We start from the raw sequence: 20872 nt of genomic DNA on the forward strand, positions 1-20872 counted from the left end.
GATTATTGTTATACTCGGTATATCTCAATATTTCTATCACCACAAGATCAGGTGTGAAGATGGTGCATATCGGTCCAACCCTTCTGGCACCTATCTCACAAAGGGTCAAAGTTTTTAAAAAAATTTAACTCTCCTAAAATGCGAAATAAATATCCGATTACTTTCATACTGGGTTTATCCTAATGTGTTTACTTACAGAAGATCTGGTGTAAAGATGATAGATGTCGGATTACTCCTTCTGGTACATCCTCCACAACGGATCACAATTTTCAATATTTATATCTCTCATAACTTGTGGGAGAGTTTATTCTTTTCCTTTTTATTTTTTCTCTCAACTGGAGATCTGGTGTCAATCTTCTTGTACCATCCTGAAATATGACCCCTGACCCGTTTAAAATTTTAAAATTTTTTTTTATACACAATTTTTAATATTTTCCCCATTTCCTCCCCGAATAATCATTACAATAAAACATTTTTTTTTTTCAAAATTTTCTTTTCAATATTTGTTTTTGTTATTTTGCTTTTTTAAATAATGTTTTTTTTTTTCCTTACAAAACTAAATAAATTAACAATGATTGTGTGTATGTATGTGAGTGTAAGTAAGATGTGTATATGTGTGTGTGTGTGGAATTGGAAGGCTTTACTAAACTCTATCACAAGTTGGATTAAACTAAAGTTAAACAATAATAATAAAAAATAATAATTAAATCTAGTGGCTAATGATCAATGGCTTCTCTCCATTTTCTCTCGATCTCTTTTCCTCTCAGTGTTTGTTTGTTTAAAGCTTTTTTGTTGGTTGTGTTGTTTGGGTGGGTTGATTGATGTCAGGAACCTGTTGGCGGTTGCAAAACATTGTGGAAGACTTGGTTTGGTGGGTGGTTGGCTATTTGGCCATGGTTTGTTGTTTTGTTTACCAAGGACGCCATACATTTTCCTCATCCTCTTCATCAACATCGACATCAATGCTGGTCACATCAATGGCCGGTGTACTGGGACAGGTGGTCAGCAGCGAGTTGGATTGCTTCTCACTGCCCACACTTGAGTTGGGACTGCTGCTGTAACTGGACACAGGTGAAATGGGCACGGTATATTGACCCTTGAAGCTGGGGGCGCCAATTTGCACGGAGAGCGGGGTACTCAAAGGCAGCGATGGCTTAACTGGTGGTTGTAGCTGATTCAGGCGCTGGCCCAAATGTGTCATCAGTTGAGTGCCCAGACTGACATTGACACCCGGCAGCTCGGACAGGGAACGTGACACCTCATTGACGGCATGAATGTAACCGGAACGGAAGCCCTCCGATTGGGACATGGTATTGCTGGCTCCACTGGAGGCCTTGGCCAAACGTTGTTGTTTCATTTTTTGCAAATGGGTTACGGTCAGCTCCAAAATATCGGCCTTTTCCAAACGGGTTACATGTTCACCCTCCGACTCCAAAGTGGCCACCATTAAATCCTTCAGCTCATCCAGGCATTTGTTGATGCGGGCACGGCGTTTACGTTCCAACATGGGTTTCATTACTTTGCGGTATTGATAGGTTTTTGACATTTCCGACATTTGAACAGACATTTTGTGTGAGTTGTGTGTGTTTGTTTTTTTTGGGTTTAACGAAGCAAAAAACTAAGCTGTTGTCGCTTGAAGAGCGCAAGACGTTGTGTGTGTCTTGCCTCACATTCGGCTGGCTTAAATACTGCCACGCTCTGGCCGAGCTCTCAAAACACCCCTATCTTGGAAGCACCAAAGGAATGTGTTCTCTCTCTCTCTCCGTTTCTTTGAAAATACCTCCACAGAACAATGAGAGTGTGCTGGCGATCGGCCAAGAAACAACCCCCATGGCAAGCTGGAGGCCCAAGCCAAGCCAGGCATGTGTCTTGGCATTTCTTATTGTGTTCCTTGACGAAGTTCTCTCCCTCTCTTTTTCTCTGTCTCCCTTTGGCTTGTCTGATAATGGTGGTGGTGGTGCTGGCAAATGCACCCTTATTGTTGTTTGTGTTTATTGTTTACCTTTAAGGAAGTAAAATTAATGCAAAGGCATGTCATGCCAGTCAGCCAGCCAGCCAGGACCTTTTTACCAACCGTGGGAAACACTTTCATTCCCACATTCTCACGCGAGTTTCATTTGCTCACCTGGCCACAAGCAGCCAAGAAATCCTGGGCCATTGTTTCGAAAGCCTGGGAATATTTTTTCTGCTCCTTCGAGCAATCTCAACGCTGAAGGGACATAGAAAAATAACAGCTGTCGTTTTTTTGTTGTTGCTGTGTTTTTGTTTTCCACACAAAACTACAACAACAAGAACTGCATCGGAATCTAATTGTTTCCTGCTTTCTTCTTCTCAGACATTAAATGCAACGGCATTTTGGGCGAGCGTCATCCCTCAGCCCATGGAGCTGGAGCAAGCTAACAAATGCGCGTGTCTTCCCAGGGCGTCCTTGTTTAGCTGCTGGCCTGCACTTGTCCTACCATCGTAAGATCCTTTCCTACTTTGATTATAGGATCGTGGGGTGTTCGTATGCTATGTTGCTGGGAAAAGCTTGTACTCGTGTCTTGCGTATGCCCAGCATGGCCTATGCTGGGTTATTGGGTGCCACCCAGGATAACCTATGATGTAATTAGCGCACGTTCTTGACCGAAGGTCTTCGGAAGGCCTTTGCCAAAAATTCAATGTGTAATGGGAGAGATGAGATGGGTGTTGTAAGATATTTGTAATTTGGAGTGAGATTATGCCAAGGAGCGGGTTAATTGAAAGTTATTAGAAAATGCTAATTATTTCAGAGGAACTGAAGTGTGGGGAGAGATTTTTTTTGTTACTAATGAAAATAATGAAAACATTGCCTTACAATTGCTGATCCTAGATTTATACAAAATTCTGACCTTTTGTCAAAAAAAAAAAAAAAAATAATAATAATAAAATAAAATAAATAAATAAAATTAAAAAAAAAATTGAGAGTGAGATTATTCCGAACATGTGCCACTAAGGCCAAGGAGTGGGTTAATTGCAAGATATTAAAGAAAATCTAATTATTTTAAGGGAACTGAAGCGTGGGGGAGATTTTGCTTCACATTCACACTTGCTTAACCTACAGTTATACGAATTTCCGGTGTCCTGTCAAATATAAAAAAGAATTGTTTATAATTATAACAATATGAAACACGAAAACTTCACTGTGGAACAATATTCAATTTTTTCAGTAATTATAGGGAGAGTCCAACAGATTATGAAAGTAGAGCAAAAAATAGAAAAAAAAAATTAATCGCAAAGTAACAAAATTGAAATGGAATTTTGTTTTTTGAAATTTTCCGGCTAAGAACTCCTTGGAGTCCTGGCATATTCAGTAGCAAAATTGAAATGGAATTTTGTTTTTTTAATTTTCCGGCTAAGAACTCCCTGGAGTCCTGGCATATTCAGTATTTAATGTCTTAAACAATATTACTGGTAAAAATAAACAACCGTCCAGGGAGCGGTATTTTTGTTCATTTGGTCCAAAGCGGTCTTTTTAGTCCTTTTTTTAAAATATGGCTAAAAACTCGCTTTAGACGATATCGTAGAGGGACAAAATATTCTACAAAACTATTTGTCTTAAAATTCTACTATGGGTCCTAGAAGACATCAAAAGTCCAAGTCTTTCCTAGATGCCAGATTCGTAAACATTAAAAAGCTAACTTAGGCGTTAAACCCAAGAATCCGTACTTTATTTGAGTTTATGTAAAATTTTCCGACAAAACATCATCCTAGAAGGATAACGTTAAAGACAAACATTTTCTGCATCAAATTTCACTAAAAGTCACCAAAGAACTGAAATCTCTATTTGCTACATATATGTAGAAAATATTATATCAATATTGTGAAAAAAAAATATTTTCTAATTTTTTAATCAACATTTCCTCGGTCATTTTTCGAGTTGATGCCTAAAAGTAACATAAAATTCCGTTTTAGGCAGAATATGCCAAAAGAAGAAATATTCTACACAAAATTACACTACAACTCTCAGAATATACCATGTAGGTAGGTTTAATAGTTTTTAAGAAAATTGCATTCAAAATGTATATATTACAATTATTAGTTTACCTTGTTATAAGTTTACCTTGTTAACTCCAAATTTTAAGACGTTTCCATTCTAAAGCAAAATCTCCATTCATTTTTTAGTTTTTGGGAAAAAAAAAGGTCAAATGAAGAAATATTCTAAATCACATTTCATTGCAAGACTCTGAACATAAGAAATTTGTATTCTCAATATGAAACATGAAAAATAATTCATCAATTTTGTTTTTTTTTTAAATCATTTTTGAGTATCAGTCAATTTTGCTGACAGATCTATACCCTTAGCCAATGTTCGACTATTTAAATATATGTTGACTTCTGTTATGATTTTTCAAATTGTTGACCCTCCAAAGGAATGGGCCATTATTGTCCATTTTCATACTTCATCTAATACAGATTGGTATGGACAAAATGACAAGAAAAAAAATGTATCCAATTTTATCCGAAATCATAAATTCCATATTCATTTCAGGTTTCTGGTTGAGAGAAAAATTTAGATGTAGCAAGTTCTAAATAATCGTTGATTTGTATCGCAAGTAATAACTGAAAAACGTATTGAAAATTGTGACCCTCTGTGGGTGAGGCACCAGAAGAGGTTCGCATATATAGAAGAAATGGTCCGATCTCTGTCATATTTATAACAGATCTTGTGGTGATGGAAATATTGATATGTACCAAATCTCAGTGAAGTCGGATGTTAGTTTAGCGTTTTATGAACTTCATGAATATCCAAAATTTTGACCCTTTGTGGAGGAGGTACCAAGAGGAGTTGACCGATATATCCCATCTTCACAGCAGATCTTGGGTAAGTAGAAATAATGAGATGTGTGATATGAAGGGAATCGGATATTTATTTCGGATTTTATGCTAGTTTTGGCTATTAAAAATTTGGACCCTTTGTGTGGGAGGTACCAGAAAAAATGGTCCGGTCTCTATCATCATTATATCAGATCTTTTGTTGATGAATATATTGCGATGTGTCAAGTCTAAATGGAATTAGATGTAAATTTCGCGTTTTCGGAGCTTCATAGATATTCAAAATGTTAAACCTTTGTGGGGAGGTACCAAAAGGAGTGGAGCGATATATTCCATTTTCACACCAGACCTTGGGTCAATAAAAATATAATCAATCAATATAATCGAACTTTTACATCACATTTTATAAGAGCTATAATTATTCAAAATTTTTACCATTTGTGAGGTAGGTACTTGATTGAGTGGACCGATAGTGATGCAATTTTAGGATTTGCAAAGTTGAAGCAAAATCGGAATATCTTTTCTATTTCTGTGCAGTAAAATTTTTTCTTTGAAAATGTCGACATTTTGTGGAGGAGGTACCAGAAGGGGTGGACCGATATGCCCATCTCCGAACTCGATCTAAGTTTGATTAATAATATTACGATGTATCAAGTTTGGACCAAATCGGATGCTTCCTTCAAGAGTTTTTGTGCGCACCAGCCAGACAGATGTACGGACGAACGGACATCGTTAGATCGACTGCAAATGTCCTGAAAAGGATTTGGTCCAAAGAGACCTAGTATCTCAAAACGTTATTCCGATGAGGCTGTGTCAAATACTCTCTCTAGCCATATGGATGAAGGCATAATTAGTACTTTTCAAACAATTATAGTACACATTTCAAAACCACCTCCATATCTCAATTCCAGATGCCAAATGAGAGTTCAGTATTAAATTTTGAGGATTCCAGTCTTATTTCTTCACCCAATACGAAATTTAGTACTAATAAGTACTTTTCGTACAGTTTTGTGACACATTTCCGTAACCACCTCCATATCCCAATTCCAGATACCCTGAGTGACCTAAATTTCAAATTTCGGGATTCCAGCTCAATCCCTTTACGCAATGTCCAATTTAGTACCAATTAGTACTTTTCGAACAATTGTAGCACACTTTTCCAAAACCATCTCCATATCTTAACACCTACCGTGCTGTCCATATCAAATTTCAGACCTTTTCCTTAACCCAATACCATATTTAGTACCACTAAGTTCTTTTCGTACAAATATTGGACGCATTTCATCCCCTCCGCCAAATCTAAAACACCGATACCATCAGTAATCTGAATATCACATTTCAGAATTTTATCCCTATTCCTTCACCAAATACCAAATTTAGTACCAATTAGTACTTTTCGTACAACTACATTTTTGAAACCATCTTCATATGTCCGGGCTAGACGTGAACACCGACCCTAATACCAAACTTCAGATTGCAAGTACTATCTGTTCATTCAAAATATAATTGTACCAAGTATAGTACTATTTAGTACTTTTCGTGCACTTGTAGTACACATTTCCAAAACCACATCTTTTAACAAATCTACCACCAACAGGGACCTCAATGCAAAATTTCAAATTTATGCTTCATCCGTTCACACTAAACCAATCTGTTCTAAATTTAATACCATTTAGTACAGTTCGCACACGTAGTACACATTTCCAAAACCACCACATCCAACTTATTTTCCAACCCAGAGTCTCTGACCAAGTTTTTAACTCTATCCGTTCACCTAATACCAAATATTACCATTTTAGAAGTTTTGTACCATTTAAGAAGTTTTTGCAACCTTAAAAGTTCGAATTTCCAAAAATCCTTCGATACCTGTACTCCGTCAGTGACTCCCATTCTAAATTTCAAAATTGTAGCTCATTTCGTTTGTCCAATACAAAATATTCAATTTTCAGTACTTTTCGTATTTTCAGTACTTTCGGACTGGCCCTTGTGCAAAATTCCAAGGTTCTAGCTTCATCCGTTTTTGTCTGGTCATTGATTCGAGGTCAGTCAGTCAATCAGTTATTTCAATACTCTTTGAAAATATCTCGAATTGGTTTCGCAAGTTATGAGAGATGTAAGCATTGATAAATTGTTTCCCTTTATGGGGGGAGTACCAGAGGAGTGTTCCGCTATATTCCATTTTCACACCTGATCTTGTGTTAATAGAAACGTTGAAATATGGCCTCTGATTTCACATATTAGAAGAATTATAATTATTCGAAATTTTGATTATTTAAGGGGGAGGTACCACTCCATCAAGTACCAATATTTTCCGTATTCGCACCTGACCTAGCACTGATAAAAAACCGTTCCTGTTCTATAAGGAAAGAACTGGGCACGGTTTTGGTTCATGCTCTACAATTTTGCGCATAAAAATGAATTTGGTTTGCCACAAACATGAGTACATTTTTCTCCGGGCTCTGGGTTGATTATTATTTTAAGCGATACAATTTGTATCGCATAATTTCCAAACTACGAACCTGTTCGACTGTACCCCAATTAACCATTTTCAAATAATTCCGTTACCTATATAAAAACAATCTGTTCAAGTAAAGTGATTCGCCAGATGTATTGTCAAGTGTTGCCTTCTTTGGACACCTGACTTTCAATTGTCCTGCACTTCGAGAACGACAAATCAAATTGTCCTTTCATTCCCTTCCCTTTTGTTTTTAGCACTCCGGCAATATTGCCAAGTCGTTGGTGTGGCGTTTCTTTTGTTTGCAATGCCCTATTGTCTCTCGCGCTGGCTGGCCATTGTGCCAAGTGCAATGTCACGTCATTGATTTGACTATTGTTCTGCAACGCTACAGTGCCTGTATTTGCAATAGACAATACACTTGTTCGAAAGTGTCACAACTAGTCGCTGGAAGGACTATCGAATCGGGGCTATTGTTACTTGAAATTGATTTTAAATTTGGCTATTTGTGGAGATTTGAAGTTCGGAGTAAATAAAAGAAAAGCAAAATAAGAATAGCTAAATACAATGGAGATTCTTTTGTTTTTTATTAAACTATTATAGATGTTTTCGAGAGATCAGGTGGGTGGCAATAATGTGCTAAAGGACAGTTTGTTTTGCTGAATTTAAAAACAAAAAAAGGGAATATTTTGAACAAAAGAGAATCTTCTGAACAGTCGAGAATACCCACACTAGATATTTTGTAGGTCTTCTGTAGTTAGAACATCTATAAAATGACTTAATAATGGATAAGAAGGCTTTTAGGCTTTAGATTTGAAGGCGTTCTAAAGAAAATTTGTAAGTTCTTTAAAGTTAAAATGCTCTTAAAAGCCCTCTCTAAATGAAAGTTTGAAGCGTTTATAGTTGGAAAGCATTGGAAGTTCTTCAATGGGTACAACATTGCCTAAAGGTCTTCTTAAGCTAGAAGAACTACAAAAGCTGAAGTCATTTTTAAGGTGTTTTGTAGTTTTTTCTGTATACATCATTCAAAGGCTATTCAAAATAGGTAAGACTTATTGAAGGCCTTCTATCGTAGGAGGGACTCAAGTTTTGTAGTCATAGTTTTCAGATAGTCATCTATCTATAAAAGGCATTTAAAAGGCTTCTAGCTTTAATCCTGAAGACCTTTATAAGTTTTTCTCTTCTTCCGTTTTAAGATCTTTATATATTACTATTTGAAGGAGGACTATGGAAGGCCTCTAGCTACAGGAGATATTTTTAGATCTTGTGGAATTACCTGCATGCCAAATATCAGAACTCTAACTCCACTCCTTTGCAATTTAGGCTTTTTGCAATGGAATACAGGGTGAGATAAAAAAAACTGCAACAAAGTCAAACGCCACCATTTTTTCATTTTTCTTTTAAATTTTATTGAATGAAAGTAAAAGATATCGGAAATAGCATCAAATTTTAGAATATGTTTAGATTTGTTCGAATTGGTCACCTTTGGCACGAATTATGGCCTTCGAATGGCCAATGAAACCGTCACACGCTGCCCGAATGTTGCTCTGCGGTATTTTGGCCCATTCCCGGCGAAGCGCTTGCTTGAGGGGATCGACACTCTGGTATTTTTAATGCCATCTTTGCTTTCCAAAATACTCCAGACACAATAGTCGAACGGATTGGTATCCGGAGATTTTGGTGGCCATTGTGCGCTGGAAATGAAGCAAGGAACCTCATTTTTTAACCATTCTTAGGTGGCGCGTGCTGAGTGCGATGGTGCTGAGTCCTGTTGGAATGTCCAAGGTCTGCGGCCAAAATGTTTGCGTGCCCAAGGCTTTAATATACCCTCCAGAATATTTTCGCGATAATATTCCGCATTTATTATGATACCACGGTCGATTAATTCGAGCGGAGAGCGACTATCGGCTCTTATGGCGGCCCACGCCATCATCATGGCCGGCGCTTGAGTTCTGGTGGTCAACCGAAGGTGCACATTTGCAGCTGACCTCTTTGGCAAGTAAGTATGATAATTTTGTTTGTTTACAAACTGCTGGACAACGAATGTTTCCTCATCGGAGAAAATCAAATTCCGCAGTTCACCACTTTCGGCCAAGCGAAGCAACTCTTTAGCTCTTTTGAGTCTATTTTCTTTCTGCTGTGGTGTAAGTTCTCGCACTTTTTGGAATTTCAATGGCTTTACCCCGAGCTCATTTTCAATATTTGCCGAATGGAATATTGCGATATGCTCAGCTCACGAGCCATTTTTCGGCCACTGCGACGCGGGGCGTTTCGTTCAAGTCGCTTCTTTACTTTTCGAACCATTTCTGCTGATGGTGCTGTTATCTTTCGTCCACTTCCCGGACGTAGAGCTACACTACCGGGATCACGGTAACGAGCAATGGTACGGGACACAAAAGATTTATTCACATTTAAACGATGGAGTGCTCTAATGATAGCCACTTGTGGTTTTCCATCCAAATATAAAGATATCCCACTATCATGCTTGAACTACATCACGAATAATTTTTATTCTGGAAAATTCTGACCAAAATGCTTTTGTCCTCGACCTTTTGTGGGAGAGGTGCCAGAAGGAGTGGACCGATATACCCCATCTTAACACCAGACCCTGGATTAATAAAAATATTGGAATGTGTGAAATTTGAAGACAATCGGACTATTACATCACATTTGATAAGATTTGTAATTATTCAAAATATTGACTCTTTGTGAGGGAGGTACTTGACGGAGTAGACCGATATTGTCCATTTTCGCACCTGACCTAGAACTGATGCAAATATTAGAATTTGCAAAGTTGGAGCAAAATCGGATTATCGTTTCTCTTTCTATGCAGAACATATATTTTTTGAAATTCGATTTTTTTGTGGGGGATGTACCAGAAGGAGTGTACCGATATTGCCCATCTCCGAACTCAATCTAAGTTTGACAAAAATATTACAATGTACCAAGTTTGGACCAAATTGGATACTCCTGTCAAAAGTTATAGTGCCCATCAGCCAGCCAGACAGACAGACGGACGGCCGGACATCGCTAGATTCGACTCCAAATGTCCTGAAATGGATTTGGTCCAAAGAGACCTAGGGTCTAAAACCGTTATTTCGACTAGGCAGATTTTGACCGTATCAAATAATATATACGCCCTCTCTAGCCATATGCCTGAGGGTATAAAAATATAGCCCCTAAGCACCAATAGTAGTAATCAGGACAAATTTTTGTTCTTTGAATAAATATGGGTAAAATGTTCATTAAGGAAGAGGGACTGAGTCGAAGTACACCCTCCCCCAGCGTACTTACATATATGTAGCTTATTTTTTCCCAGTCTTGTTTTTGATCTTGTAAATATTTTACTCCTAAAAGTATGCAACAATTGTTTATTATTTCCAATATACAGATCCATCTGATTTTCCATGGTTTTGGGACGTTCTAACAGATTTCGCATTAAACATAACTGGACTAAGTGTAGTCCCCTAAAAGTATGCACCAGTTATTGTCATTTACATTTTCATTACTTCTAAAAATTTTGGAAAAAAATTCTAGTATTTTCTTCAATACTGTCTGTGAAAAATCACGTTTCGTTATTCGGACATTCCGGTTGAAAGCAACGAATTTTATCTATTTTTGATATTTAACTACTCCCAAGAGTGTTGTTACTTATTTTCATTTAAATAGGTTTCACTCCTAAAAGTATGCACCACATTTGGTAATATTCATTATTTCAAATAATTCAGATTCATATGAGTTTTCTTGTTTTGGAAAATTCTAAAAGGTTTCATATTACCCAAAACTGTATTATGTGTACCATCCTAAAAGTAAGCACCATATTTTGATATTTAATTTTTCATGAAATTAAATTTGTTTTTTTTTTATATTTTTTTAATTTTATTTATTTTCATTTAAAAATTATTTTGGAAGATCATGTTTCACGTTATGCCTACAAACTAAATTAAAGCTTAAACATTGTTTATATCAACTTGTCCATCATTTGGAGATCGTTAAGTTGTTGCTGTTGTACCATCAGAATTTTTGTCTTAAAAGCTATCACAGATTATCACAAAAAAAATAGAAAAAAAAATAAAAAAAAACATTTCAATTCTAAAAACTAAAAGAACACAAGGATTGTTTGTGTTTAAGGCAAATAAGTGTTAACTTGGCTTAAAATGCTAATAAAGCTTCTTAATTATGAGATATGAGACAATGTCGGCGGTGGTGATGATGATAAATTCGTTGTTCTGTTCCTGAGCCAGTTTGGGCGCCATTATTTACTTTTTCGCTCTTTCTACAGGATTTTGGGAGACTTTTTTTGTTGTTCTCTTTTCACCAAGGACGCCAAACATCCTCTTCCTTGAGAGCTGCCTGATGTTGTTGCAACTGCTGCTGTTGCTGTTCCATATCGGCCAAGAGCGACTGATTCATGTTGCTGGCAAATAGTTGCTGTTTCAAATCCTTGAGTTGATAACCCAAATGTTTCATTAGTCGGGTGCCAAAACCCCGATCAATGCCCGGCACCGTGGAGAAAATCTTAGACACCTCATAGGCCGCCTGGGTATATCCCTCACGAAACTTTTCCACATTGAGGGTCTTCTTCGATCCACCATTGTTGTGGTTGTTGTTACTGGAGTACAACAAAGGTTGTCTGGCCTCCTTTTGTTGATTGCGCAAATAGGATACTGTCATCTCCAGGATATCGGCCTTTTCCAATTTATTTACATGTTCTCCCTGCTCCTCCATGGTATCCACAATCAATTCCTTCAACTCCTCCAAATAGAGATTCATGCGGGCGCGACGTTTTCTTTCCAGCAACGGTTTTGTCACTTTGCGATAATGTTGGGTCTTGGTCATAAATTTCTGTCCATCAACAGCCATGCTTTTTTTTTTTGAGCGATCACGAATAACGACGAACAATGGATGGATGAAACGAAACGAAAATCCAAAAAAAATAAAACGCGACAAAAAATATTGGCAAGTGTTTGCTGTACGGTAGCTGAATTGTAAATGATGTTGCCCGTAAGCTAAACGATCCTTTATGTACCACAATCAGCAGCCAGCCAGCCAACCATCAAACCAATCAACCACCACCACGATCCACTCTGTGGCAGAGAGTAACCTGTGTGAGTATGTGTGTGAACGTGCAAGTGATTTCTGGGCCGCCGAGTGCACCAAGATTCGTACACCAAGTGGTTGTTTGCCCATGCGTCAGGTTGGGTACTCGAACCACCCTTAAATCTGTTTTGGTCAAAACAAGAGCTCTCTGCACAACACTTGCTGCTGCGGCCGGTAACCTGTATTTGGGAGAGCAAATTACATGTGCATGCGAGAGGTTGTGATCATTGTCTGCCCTGGGGGGACAGTTCTGTGTCTCACACCGTCCGGCTCTTTGATTAATCCGAAAATAATGAATGAATGACTGAATGGCACATAAACTGCAATGTGACAAACTGTACACGGAGAAAAGTGATGTCATTATTACATGATCAGGTGGGAAGCGGTCGGGCAGAGAGTACAGTTGCAATTTTATAGATTTTTTAATTTCTAACTATTGAATAATTGTTAGGGACTTAAGACCCTCTTGAGGTATTCCAAAGGGTTTCTTACAAAAACCTTTTTTAGATTCAGAGATCAATTTTTTAAGTTATTTTATAAGCAGAAGGTATTCGGTTCTTAAAATTTATTTATGAAGTCATAGCTCTTAAGAATAGTTATTAAACCTTCAGCAGAACTTCTATTTTAGAAGACGTTCTGGTGCATGCTATATGAAAAAATCCGATTTGTCTCTTTGTTTATAGAAAAATTCGAGCTCAGCTGTGCCCTTTCTTTACAGGAAGCGTTCTGGATTCCTTCTGTTAATGGGATCATTCTGGAGATTCTCTGCATTCTTCTGTGCATATACTTTATTATATTTGTCGAAGACATTTAGGGGTTATTATGGTTAGGGAATATCATCTGTCGTCTGTCTATAAAAGATCTTCTGGAAATGAGGAGAGGGGACCTCCTTTTGGTTTTAAGCCAGTGAAACAACATATTTTTAATTTTTCTATCCACCTTCTGTAGATTTTTCTGCAGATACTCGACTTTTTCAGAATTTTGTGGTTGTTTATTTGCGAAAGTCATTTTGATTTTTTTAGAGTTTGTCTGTATTTAATGCCCTGTGAAGGTATTTCTGTCTGAAGAAGATCTTTAAAGGCCTCCTTGAAATTTTCTGTCTATAGAAAATATTTTTTTTAAGTTTTTCGTCCACGTAGATCCATCTGGAGATCTTTTTTCGACAGTACACCATAAAATTTACTATCTGTGTATTGAGGATGTTCGGTAAGATTTTCTTCTCTATATAGAATAACTCCTCTTTAAAGTAGATCTTCTGGAAACTGTCGTTCAATAGAAAGTCTGGAGATCTTCTGCCTTTAGAAGACCTTCATTATATCTTCTGTCTGTAAGAGACGCATAAAAGGTCTTATCTCTAAAGTACCTTCCTGATGTCTCCAGAAGATCTTTTGAATGTTTTCTGTCTCAATAGATGACACTTTGGGTGTTTCCTATTTTTCAAAGACCTCCTCTATGTCGACGTCTTTTATGTGGGGGGAATGTGGGATATAGAGGACCGACTCTCGTCTTTCTGTCTAAAGAAGACCTTTCTAATGTCTTTAGTCCAAAGCGTATCCTTTGAGGGTTTTCTGTTATATTAATCCTCCTTGATGAGTTTAAAGTACTTCTGTTTCTATAGGAGATCCTAATTATCTTCTGTCTTTTACGGGAAACCTTTATGTGATGTTTAAGTTCTTTTGTCTGTAAAGGAGCTCCTGAGGAGGCTTTCCTGATTACTTTTGTCTTCTGTCATTTACATGTCTCCCCTTAAAAACAGGCCTTCTGGGGATTATATCTCTATTGACAACCTTGGGGGAACCTTCCAGTTACCCTTTTGTCTAGACAAGCCTGTTCTGAAATATGTTCTAGTGGCCCTATGTCTTAAGCAGACTTTTTTGATGTTTTCTGTTTAGAAATTACACTTTGGGAATTCTTGAGAAGTACTCTGTCACCAGAGGACCCATTGAGGCCCTGCTATAAGCAGAGAGTCTCCAGAATTCATGCTTTAGTGGACCTTGTGAGAAGCTTCTGCAGAAGACATTCTTTATGTCTTCTGCCTTCAGATCACCACTTGAGATTTTCTGTTTGCAAAAGATCATCTGGGGATCTTCTGTTCATAAAAGTCACTATGAAGGCCTCCTGTCTAAAGAGATCCTTCTGGAGAAGTCCTTCTGGAGCTCCCCTGATTGTAAAAGTTCTACTGAGAAGAAGAATATTTATTTATATCTTATATATCTTCCGTTTGTAATAGGCCTTTGAAGTTTTAATTTCTTTGTTGTATCTCCTGGCGGTCTTCGTATCTTTGGAGAAAATCCTCTCGGAGTATTTTATTTCTAGAAAACTTTCTGTGCATCTGCCCATTCCTGAAAGCCTTTGGCAGGTCTTCTGCCCATAGAGGAATGCTTTTTTCTATAAAAACCGCATAGAATGTATTCTAAGTATATATTACCCCTCCAAAAGTCTTTGTCAGACATCAACTTACAGATCGCCTTTTGGTGGTATTCTGTTTATTGAGAAACTCCAGGATTTTTTCATGTCTCTTATTGACCCTTCTGGCTACAAAAGATTTCCAGGAGTTCTGCCGTCTATTGAGAGCCATCTAGAAGTTTTCAGTGCATTGTGTGTTCTGCTGCTGTTAAAAAATGTTGTTGTTACCTTCTTGCCATCTTATGTCCTTCGGGTAGTTTTCGATACATACAATGCCGCGGAGGTAATAATCGGTTTTCAGGAGACTTTGTGTAGGTTTTCTGTCTACAGGAGATCATCGAACAAAATTTTCCATAAAATACTTTTATAAGGGGATTTTCCTCTAGAAGACCTTTGATCTTCGCCTTGTAAAATATTTCTAGGTTTCTTCACAAAATATTTCTAGAAGTCTTCAAAAGTCCTTTAAGAGATCTTCTGACCACAGAGATTTTCTGACCGTCAAGAGATGACTTTCGATAGTTAAATCTTCTACGTAAGGAAGACCTTCTGAAAATATTCGCTATGTGGAAGACCTAGTAGAGAAATTCTGTCTATAGAAGGATTCGGTCGGCAGAAAACCATTCGAACGATTTTTTTCTTTTGGAAGCACTTTTTAAAAACTCTTCTGGGGATCTTCTGTATGTAGATCGTCTCGGGAAAGTCCTCGAGAGACAACAAATTTCTTGCAGGTTTTTTATTATCATATGATTGCTTAAGGGTCTTCTGTAGTCTAAAGAATTATATATATGAGGTCTTCTAAGGAGTTTTTCAATCCAAAAGAAAACCATAGAAAAGCCTATGAGAATCGTTGATCAGTAAAAGGTCTTCTGAGCATTTCAGGAAGGTCTTCTAGGGACAACAAATGTTCTGCAGGTCTTTAATGGTCATATGATTACTCAAGGGTCTTCTGTAGACTAAAGAATTTAATGGATCTTCTAAGGAGTTTTTCGATCCAGAAGAAAACCATAGAAGAGCCTATAAGATCGTCGATCAGTAGAAGGTCGTCTGAAGGTATTTTACCTACAAAGTACTTGTTTGAGCTTTTTCATTTCAAGAAATTCTTTTTGGTATATGTTATCCTGAAGATCCATTAAGGGTGAACCTTTATATCTTTGGTTGGTTTAACCATTTATCTAGCGAATATCTTTAGGAGTTCATTTTTTTCGAGGGCGACCTTTGGAAAGCCTTTCGAAGACTCGAAGGCTAATGACGACACAGAGTGAGCACATCCGATTGGCTCGAATCTCCATACCAGTAAACAATCAAAAACTGAAGAGAACACGAAGAGAAGACATATAAAAAGGAAGTGAATTGATTATTTTCTCTAAGTGTAGTTATATTTTTACGAAACTGATATGAAATATTGCATAACGTTTGAGTCGAATCAGGTGAGCCCTAAAGCACTTCGGAATCGGAAGGATATGAATGTAAAGGAATTTTTGAATGTGGGTTCCGAAGATCAACTTTATGGAAATTTGAAGTTTCTAAGTGCAAAATCCCATTACCAAATAATGGGTTTGTTAAGTACATTTTGACCCCAGTAACTACTTACAAAACAGAATTCTAATCCCTTACATGGTAATCATAGTAAGTACTTACCGAACTACCACCAATATCCAATGAATACGTTCAGCAAACCTAGGGTTTTATAATTGGTCCTAAGTTTTGTAGGAATAACTCATTATTTTTTTTTTTTGCATAACTGGTAATGCAAAAGGTATGTAGCCGGTAATGTAATGATAATGCAGAAGGTATGTGGTTGTCATTACTGGTAATGCAGAAGGTATGTGGTTGTCATTACTGGTAATACTAAAAGTGCCACATATGTGGGAGCCTGATAACCTGTGGGGATAACATTTGTCAATTCGGGACCTGAAAGAGGTATGCTTCATTATCCGTCTCTCGGAGCAACCAAATGATTAATCTGGGACCTAATATAGTGGGCCAATAGATATAACGCTATTCCTAAAATCTTCCCCTTTTAGAAATTTCCGATAATCCCTTTCCCAATTCGAAACGGAATCCCAACGCTACCACGAACCAATCATGCCACTCGAAAATCACAGCAAACTCCATTGAGCGCTAGCAAGCCAAACAAGGCCAACAATTATAACCACCTTTGGGTGAGCCATTCTCGTGCTCACTTCAAGATCAATAAAGTCGTCGATCGATGTTGGGTAGCTGTTGTCGTTGATCACAAATCTCGTCTCGTGTTCAACTGCATGTCCAAAGTGAGTCGGCGAGTGGTGCACCCCACCACTGGCACTCTCTTTGATACTCGCCTGATCGAGATGGATCGCTGGTGGTGGTTGCGATTCGTTGTTGTCGTCGGTCGTAATGGCCAACAACATTGCGTGCGTCTGGCTGTTTAACTCACTTCCTCCCTTCCAAAAAAGCAAAATCAACAGAAAAACTGTAAATTCTGAGCTCTGCTACATTGATCGGGTGATTGTGAGGTCGGTTGGGTCGGATCGGATCGGTTCGGTTGTTATGATCATACGAACGACACACGCATGGCTTGTTATGGAAGGAAACCAAACAACGAACATGCGATACGAACGAGTTACCGACCGGCCTGAGTGACTGACTGTCTGGCTGCCTGCCGGCGGCAATGCATTAATGAATGAACAAATGAACGAAGCAATGAATGACTGGCTGAAGGAAGGAAGGAATGGCATGAATGGGAGAGTATAGCAGCTCACTCACGACACTCACATTACCAAAACTGACAACAACAATCGGCAGCTTCGCTTTTTTTGTGCCTTCACGCTCACTCTGCTGTAAAGGAAATCACTTGTCGTCGTTGTCTCGGCGAGAGCAAGAACCGATCGATCGTGAGAAAGTGTGCACCCTAAATTCCCACACTTTGAATGTTTTGTTTTTGATTTGGGATTTTTGGAAGGAAGAAGAACGAACGAACGGTTTGGCGACATACGGAACATTGTTGTGCTGTTGTTGTTGCTGTTACTTTGGTGATTTTTAGCTATTTGCGCAAAGTAAATCACCTGCTTCTGCGCAATCTCTGTGTGTTATCAATAGAATTCCGTATGGCTGGCCTTCCTTTTGTGTGGCGCTGGGAAAATAGGGGGGCGTCCTATTGTAGAGATCTAAGGGAACGAAGATCGTTTTACATGACACCAGCGATTGTATTCCCTTTTTTGTTTTTATAATGGAAGGATAGATGGTTCTTGTTTGAAAGAGGGTGCAGAATGCGTGGGAAGCGTGTGTCTGCCCTTTGCCGATTGGATTGGATGATGTCAATGGGAAACAGAGTTCAATAGGGTTCTCTTTTTTGGCAATTGTTTTTTTGGGATGGGGAATCAATGATGATGGCTCTGTTTTATTTAATTAGTTTGTTAAAGAGCCTAAGGATATGCAAACAGGACATTATGTAAGGATGTAGCAACGATTATCCCTTCTGGCAATCCAAATAACGTTAAAAATGATTAGAAGAACTGAAAGTAATGATGTAAGGTAAGAGTCTTCACAAGGGTAGATATATACATAAACGATTTTTATGGGTTTCAGATACAAGACCTCTCGTAGATGCTCAACGGAAATCTCCTTAAATGTCTCCTAAAAGCAGACGACCTTCCAAAGACCTTATTAAGGTCTTCCTTCCAAAGACCTTATTAAGGTCTTCATTCCAAAAACCTTATAAGGTCTCGCCGATTCACTTTGGAAATCTCCTTAAATGTCTCCGAAAGGCAGACGACCTTCCAAAGGCCTTATGAAGGTCTTTTTCAGTTAGAAGAACTTTCCTATGACAGATTTTCCTGAAAAGAATTCCAAATTAAAGCCTCTTCTATGGCTATTTTTTAAAGGTTTTTGAAACAAGTTAAATAGAATCAATGTTCGGTTATTTAAATATATTTTGATTTGCGTTATAATTATTCAAATTGTTGACCCTTTATGGGGGGGGGGGGGGTGTTCCGAATCAGAGGGCCAATATTTTCCATTTCGTATCTGACTGATATAAATAAGATTTAAATATAAAGATATAAACCCTTTGGGAGGGATTTTCCAGAAGGAATTGCCCGATATATTCCACATTTACAGAAGATCTTGTATTGGCGGAAACATTAGGATATGCCGACTTTGAAAGGACTTTGAGCTTAAGGTTTGTTCCAAATCTCGACCCGTTTTGGAGGAGGTACTAGAAGGAGTAGGATATGCCGACTTTGAAACGACTTTGAGCTTAAGGTTTTTTCCAAATGTCGACCCGTTTTGGAGGAGGTACTAAAAGGAGTAATCCGTTCCTTATACCAGATCTTATGTTAGTGGAAATATAGAAATTTGAGAATAATCGGACTCTTATTTCGCATTTTATTCTTCAAAATTTTAACCCTTTTTCGGTAGGTTCCATAAGGAGTGGTCCGATATCTACTATATTCCATTTTTTCGGTAGGTATCATAAGGAGTGATCCGATATCTACTATATTCCCAACAGATCTTGTGCTTTTAAGAGTGTCGAATTTGAAAAGAATCGGAAGTTTATAATAGAAAAATAGTTATTCAAAATATTGACCCGTTGTGGGGGAGGAACCAGAAGGATTTGGCCAATATTTTCCCTCTTTATAGCAGATCTTGTGTAAGTAAAGATATTGGGATGTGTAAAATTTGAAGAGAATCGCATGCATATTTCGCATTTTATGCGGGGTTTGGTTTCCTAAAAAGCGTAACACATTTGTGGGGGAAGTGCCAGAAGGAGTGGTCCGATGTGTTCCATCTTCACACCAGATTTTGTGCTGATAGAAATATTGGGATGTGCCTATTCTCAAAGGAATCGGGTGCCCATTTTGTGTTTTATGAGCTTTACGGTTATTCGAAATTTTGACCCGTTGTGGGGGAGGTACTAGAAGGGGTGGACCAAAATTCCTCATTTTTACAGCAGATCTTGCGTTAGTCAAAATATTGAGATGTGTGAAATTTGAAGATAATCGGACACTTATTTCATATTTTATAAGAGTGATTATTATTTAAAATGTTGACCCGTTGTGAGGGAGATACCAGAAGTAGTGTCCCTATATATTCCACCTTCACATCAGAGCTTGCTTAGGTAGAAATATTGGGATGTGTGATATTTGAAGAGAATTGGATGCTTAATTAGCATTTTTTGATCGTTTTCGCTATTCAAAATGTTGACCCGTTGTGGGAGAGGTCCAAGAAGGAGTGGATGGAAGGAGATATATTCCATCTTCACAGCAGATCTTGTGTTAGTGGAAATATTAAGATGGGTGAAAGTTGAAGAGAATCGGATGAATATTTGGTATTTTCTTAGAGGAGGTGAGAGAAACAGTTGTTCGATCTTCACACAAGATTTCGCGTTTTTTTAGTTTCATGGTCATTCAAAATTTTGACCCGTTGTGGGGAAGGTATCTCTAGGAGTGGACCGATATAGTCCATCAACATATCAGATCTTGTACTGGTAAAAATATTATAATTTTTGAAATTTATAGAGAATTGGACATTTATTTCACATTTTATAAGAGTTATAATTATTCCAAGCTTTCACCCTTTGTGTGGGAGGTACTTGATAGAGTGCGCCAATATTGTCCATTTTCGCACCAGATTTAGTACTGACAAAAATATTGGGATTTGCAAGGACGACAAAATCGTATAACACTTTCTCTTTCTATGAGGTAAAATAATTTCCTTTGAAATGTTTAAACTTTTTTGGGGTAGGTACCAGAAGGAGTGGCAGATGTTATCCATCTCCGAACTCGATCTACGTTTGATAATTATATTACCATGCACCAAGTTTGGACCAAAATCGGACAATCCCTTCGGACAGCTCTAGATTGAATCCAAATGTCCCGAAACAGATTTGGTCCAAAAAAAACCGTTATCGCGATGAGATACGTTTTGGTTTTGGATATAAAAAAGAAAATATTCCCTAATTTTGTGGAACAGAGGTCTAGTATCTGTAGACCACATTTTAAACATCATCTGCTTATATGGGATTTCTGTCAACAATCGTAAATTTTTTTCAGTGTTCTTTATGGTTAGACGATTGAAAAAATCCATGAATGGAAACCCTTTTGAGGGGAATCCTGGTAGAGGACCTTTTAAAAATTT

At 37.8% G+C, this 20872-nt stretch overlaps 2 protein-coding genes and 1 long non-coding RNA gene across 3 annotated transcripts in view; 1 reads left to right on the top strand and 2 right to left on the bottom strand.

Annotated features, from left to right (window-relative positions):
• LOC131800637 (uncharacterized) overlaps positions 1 to 4837 on the top strand; it is a 207739-nt gene extending 202902 nt beyond the window's left edge. Inside the window, exon 4 of the long non-coding RNA XR_009341479.1 lies at positions 4511 to 4837. This is a non-coding gene — a long non-coding RNA (uncharacterized LOC131800637). The remainder of the gene's footprint in view (positions 1 to 4510) is intronic.
• Positions 489 to 1660, bottom strand: LOC131800631 (enhancer of split mgamma protein). Its single transcript, XM_059118165.1, has one exon. It carries the CDS (start codon positions 1565 to 1567, stop codon positions 911 to 913), a length of 657 nt encoding a protein of 218 aa, XP_058974148.1. The 5' UTR covers positions 1568 to 1660; the 3' UTR covers positions 489 to 910.
• Positions 4838 to 11114: 6277 nt separating the features above from the next.
• On the bottom strand, positions 11115 to 12692 carry LOC131800633 (enhancer of split mdelta protein-like). The gene has a single exon (XM_059118166.1). It carries the CDS (start codon positions 12110 to 12112, stop codon positions 11564 to 11566), a length of 549 nt encoding a protein of 182 aa, XP_058974149.1. The 5' UTR covers positions 12113 to 12692; the 3' UTR covers positions 11115 to 11563.
• Between the last annotated feature and the right edge of the window lie 8180 nt (positions 12693 to 20872).

Source organism: Musca domestica, unplaced genomic scaffold, assembly GCF_030504385.1.
Source record: "Musca domestica strain aabys unplaced genomic scaffold, Musca_domestica.polishedcontigs.V.1.1 12, whole genome shotgun sequence".
In the NCBI taxonomy this organism is placed as follows: domain Eukaryota; kingdom Metazoa; phylum Arthropoda; class Insecta; order Diptera; family Muscidae; genus Musca; species Musca domestica.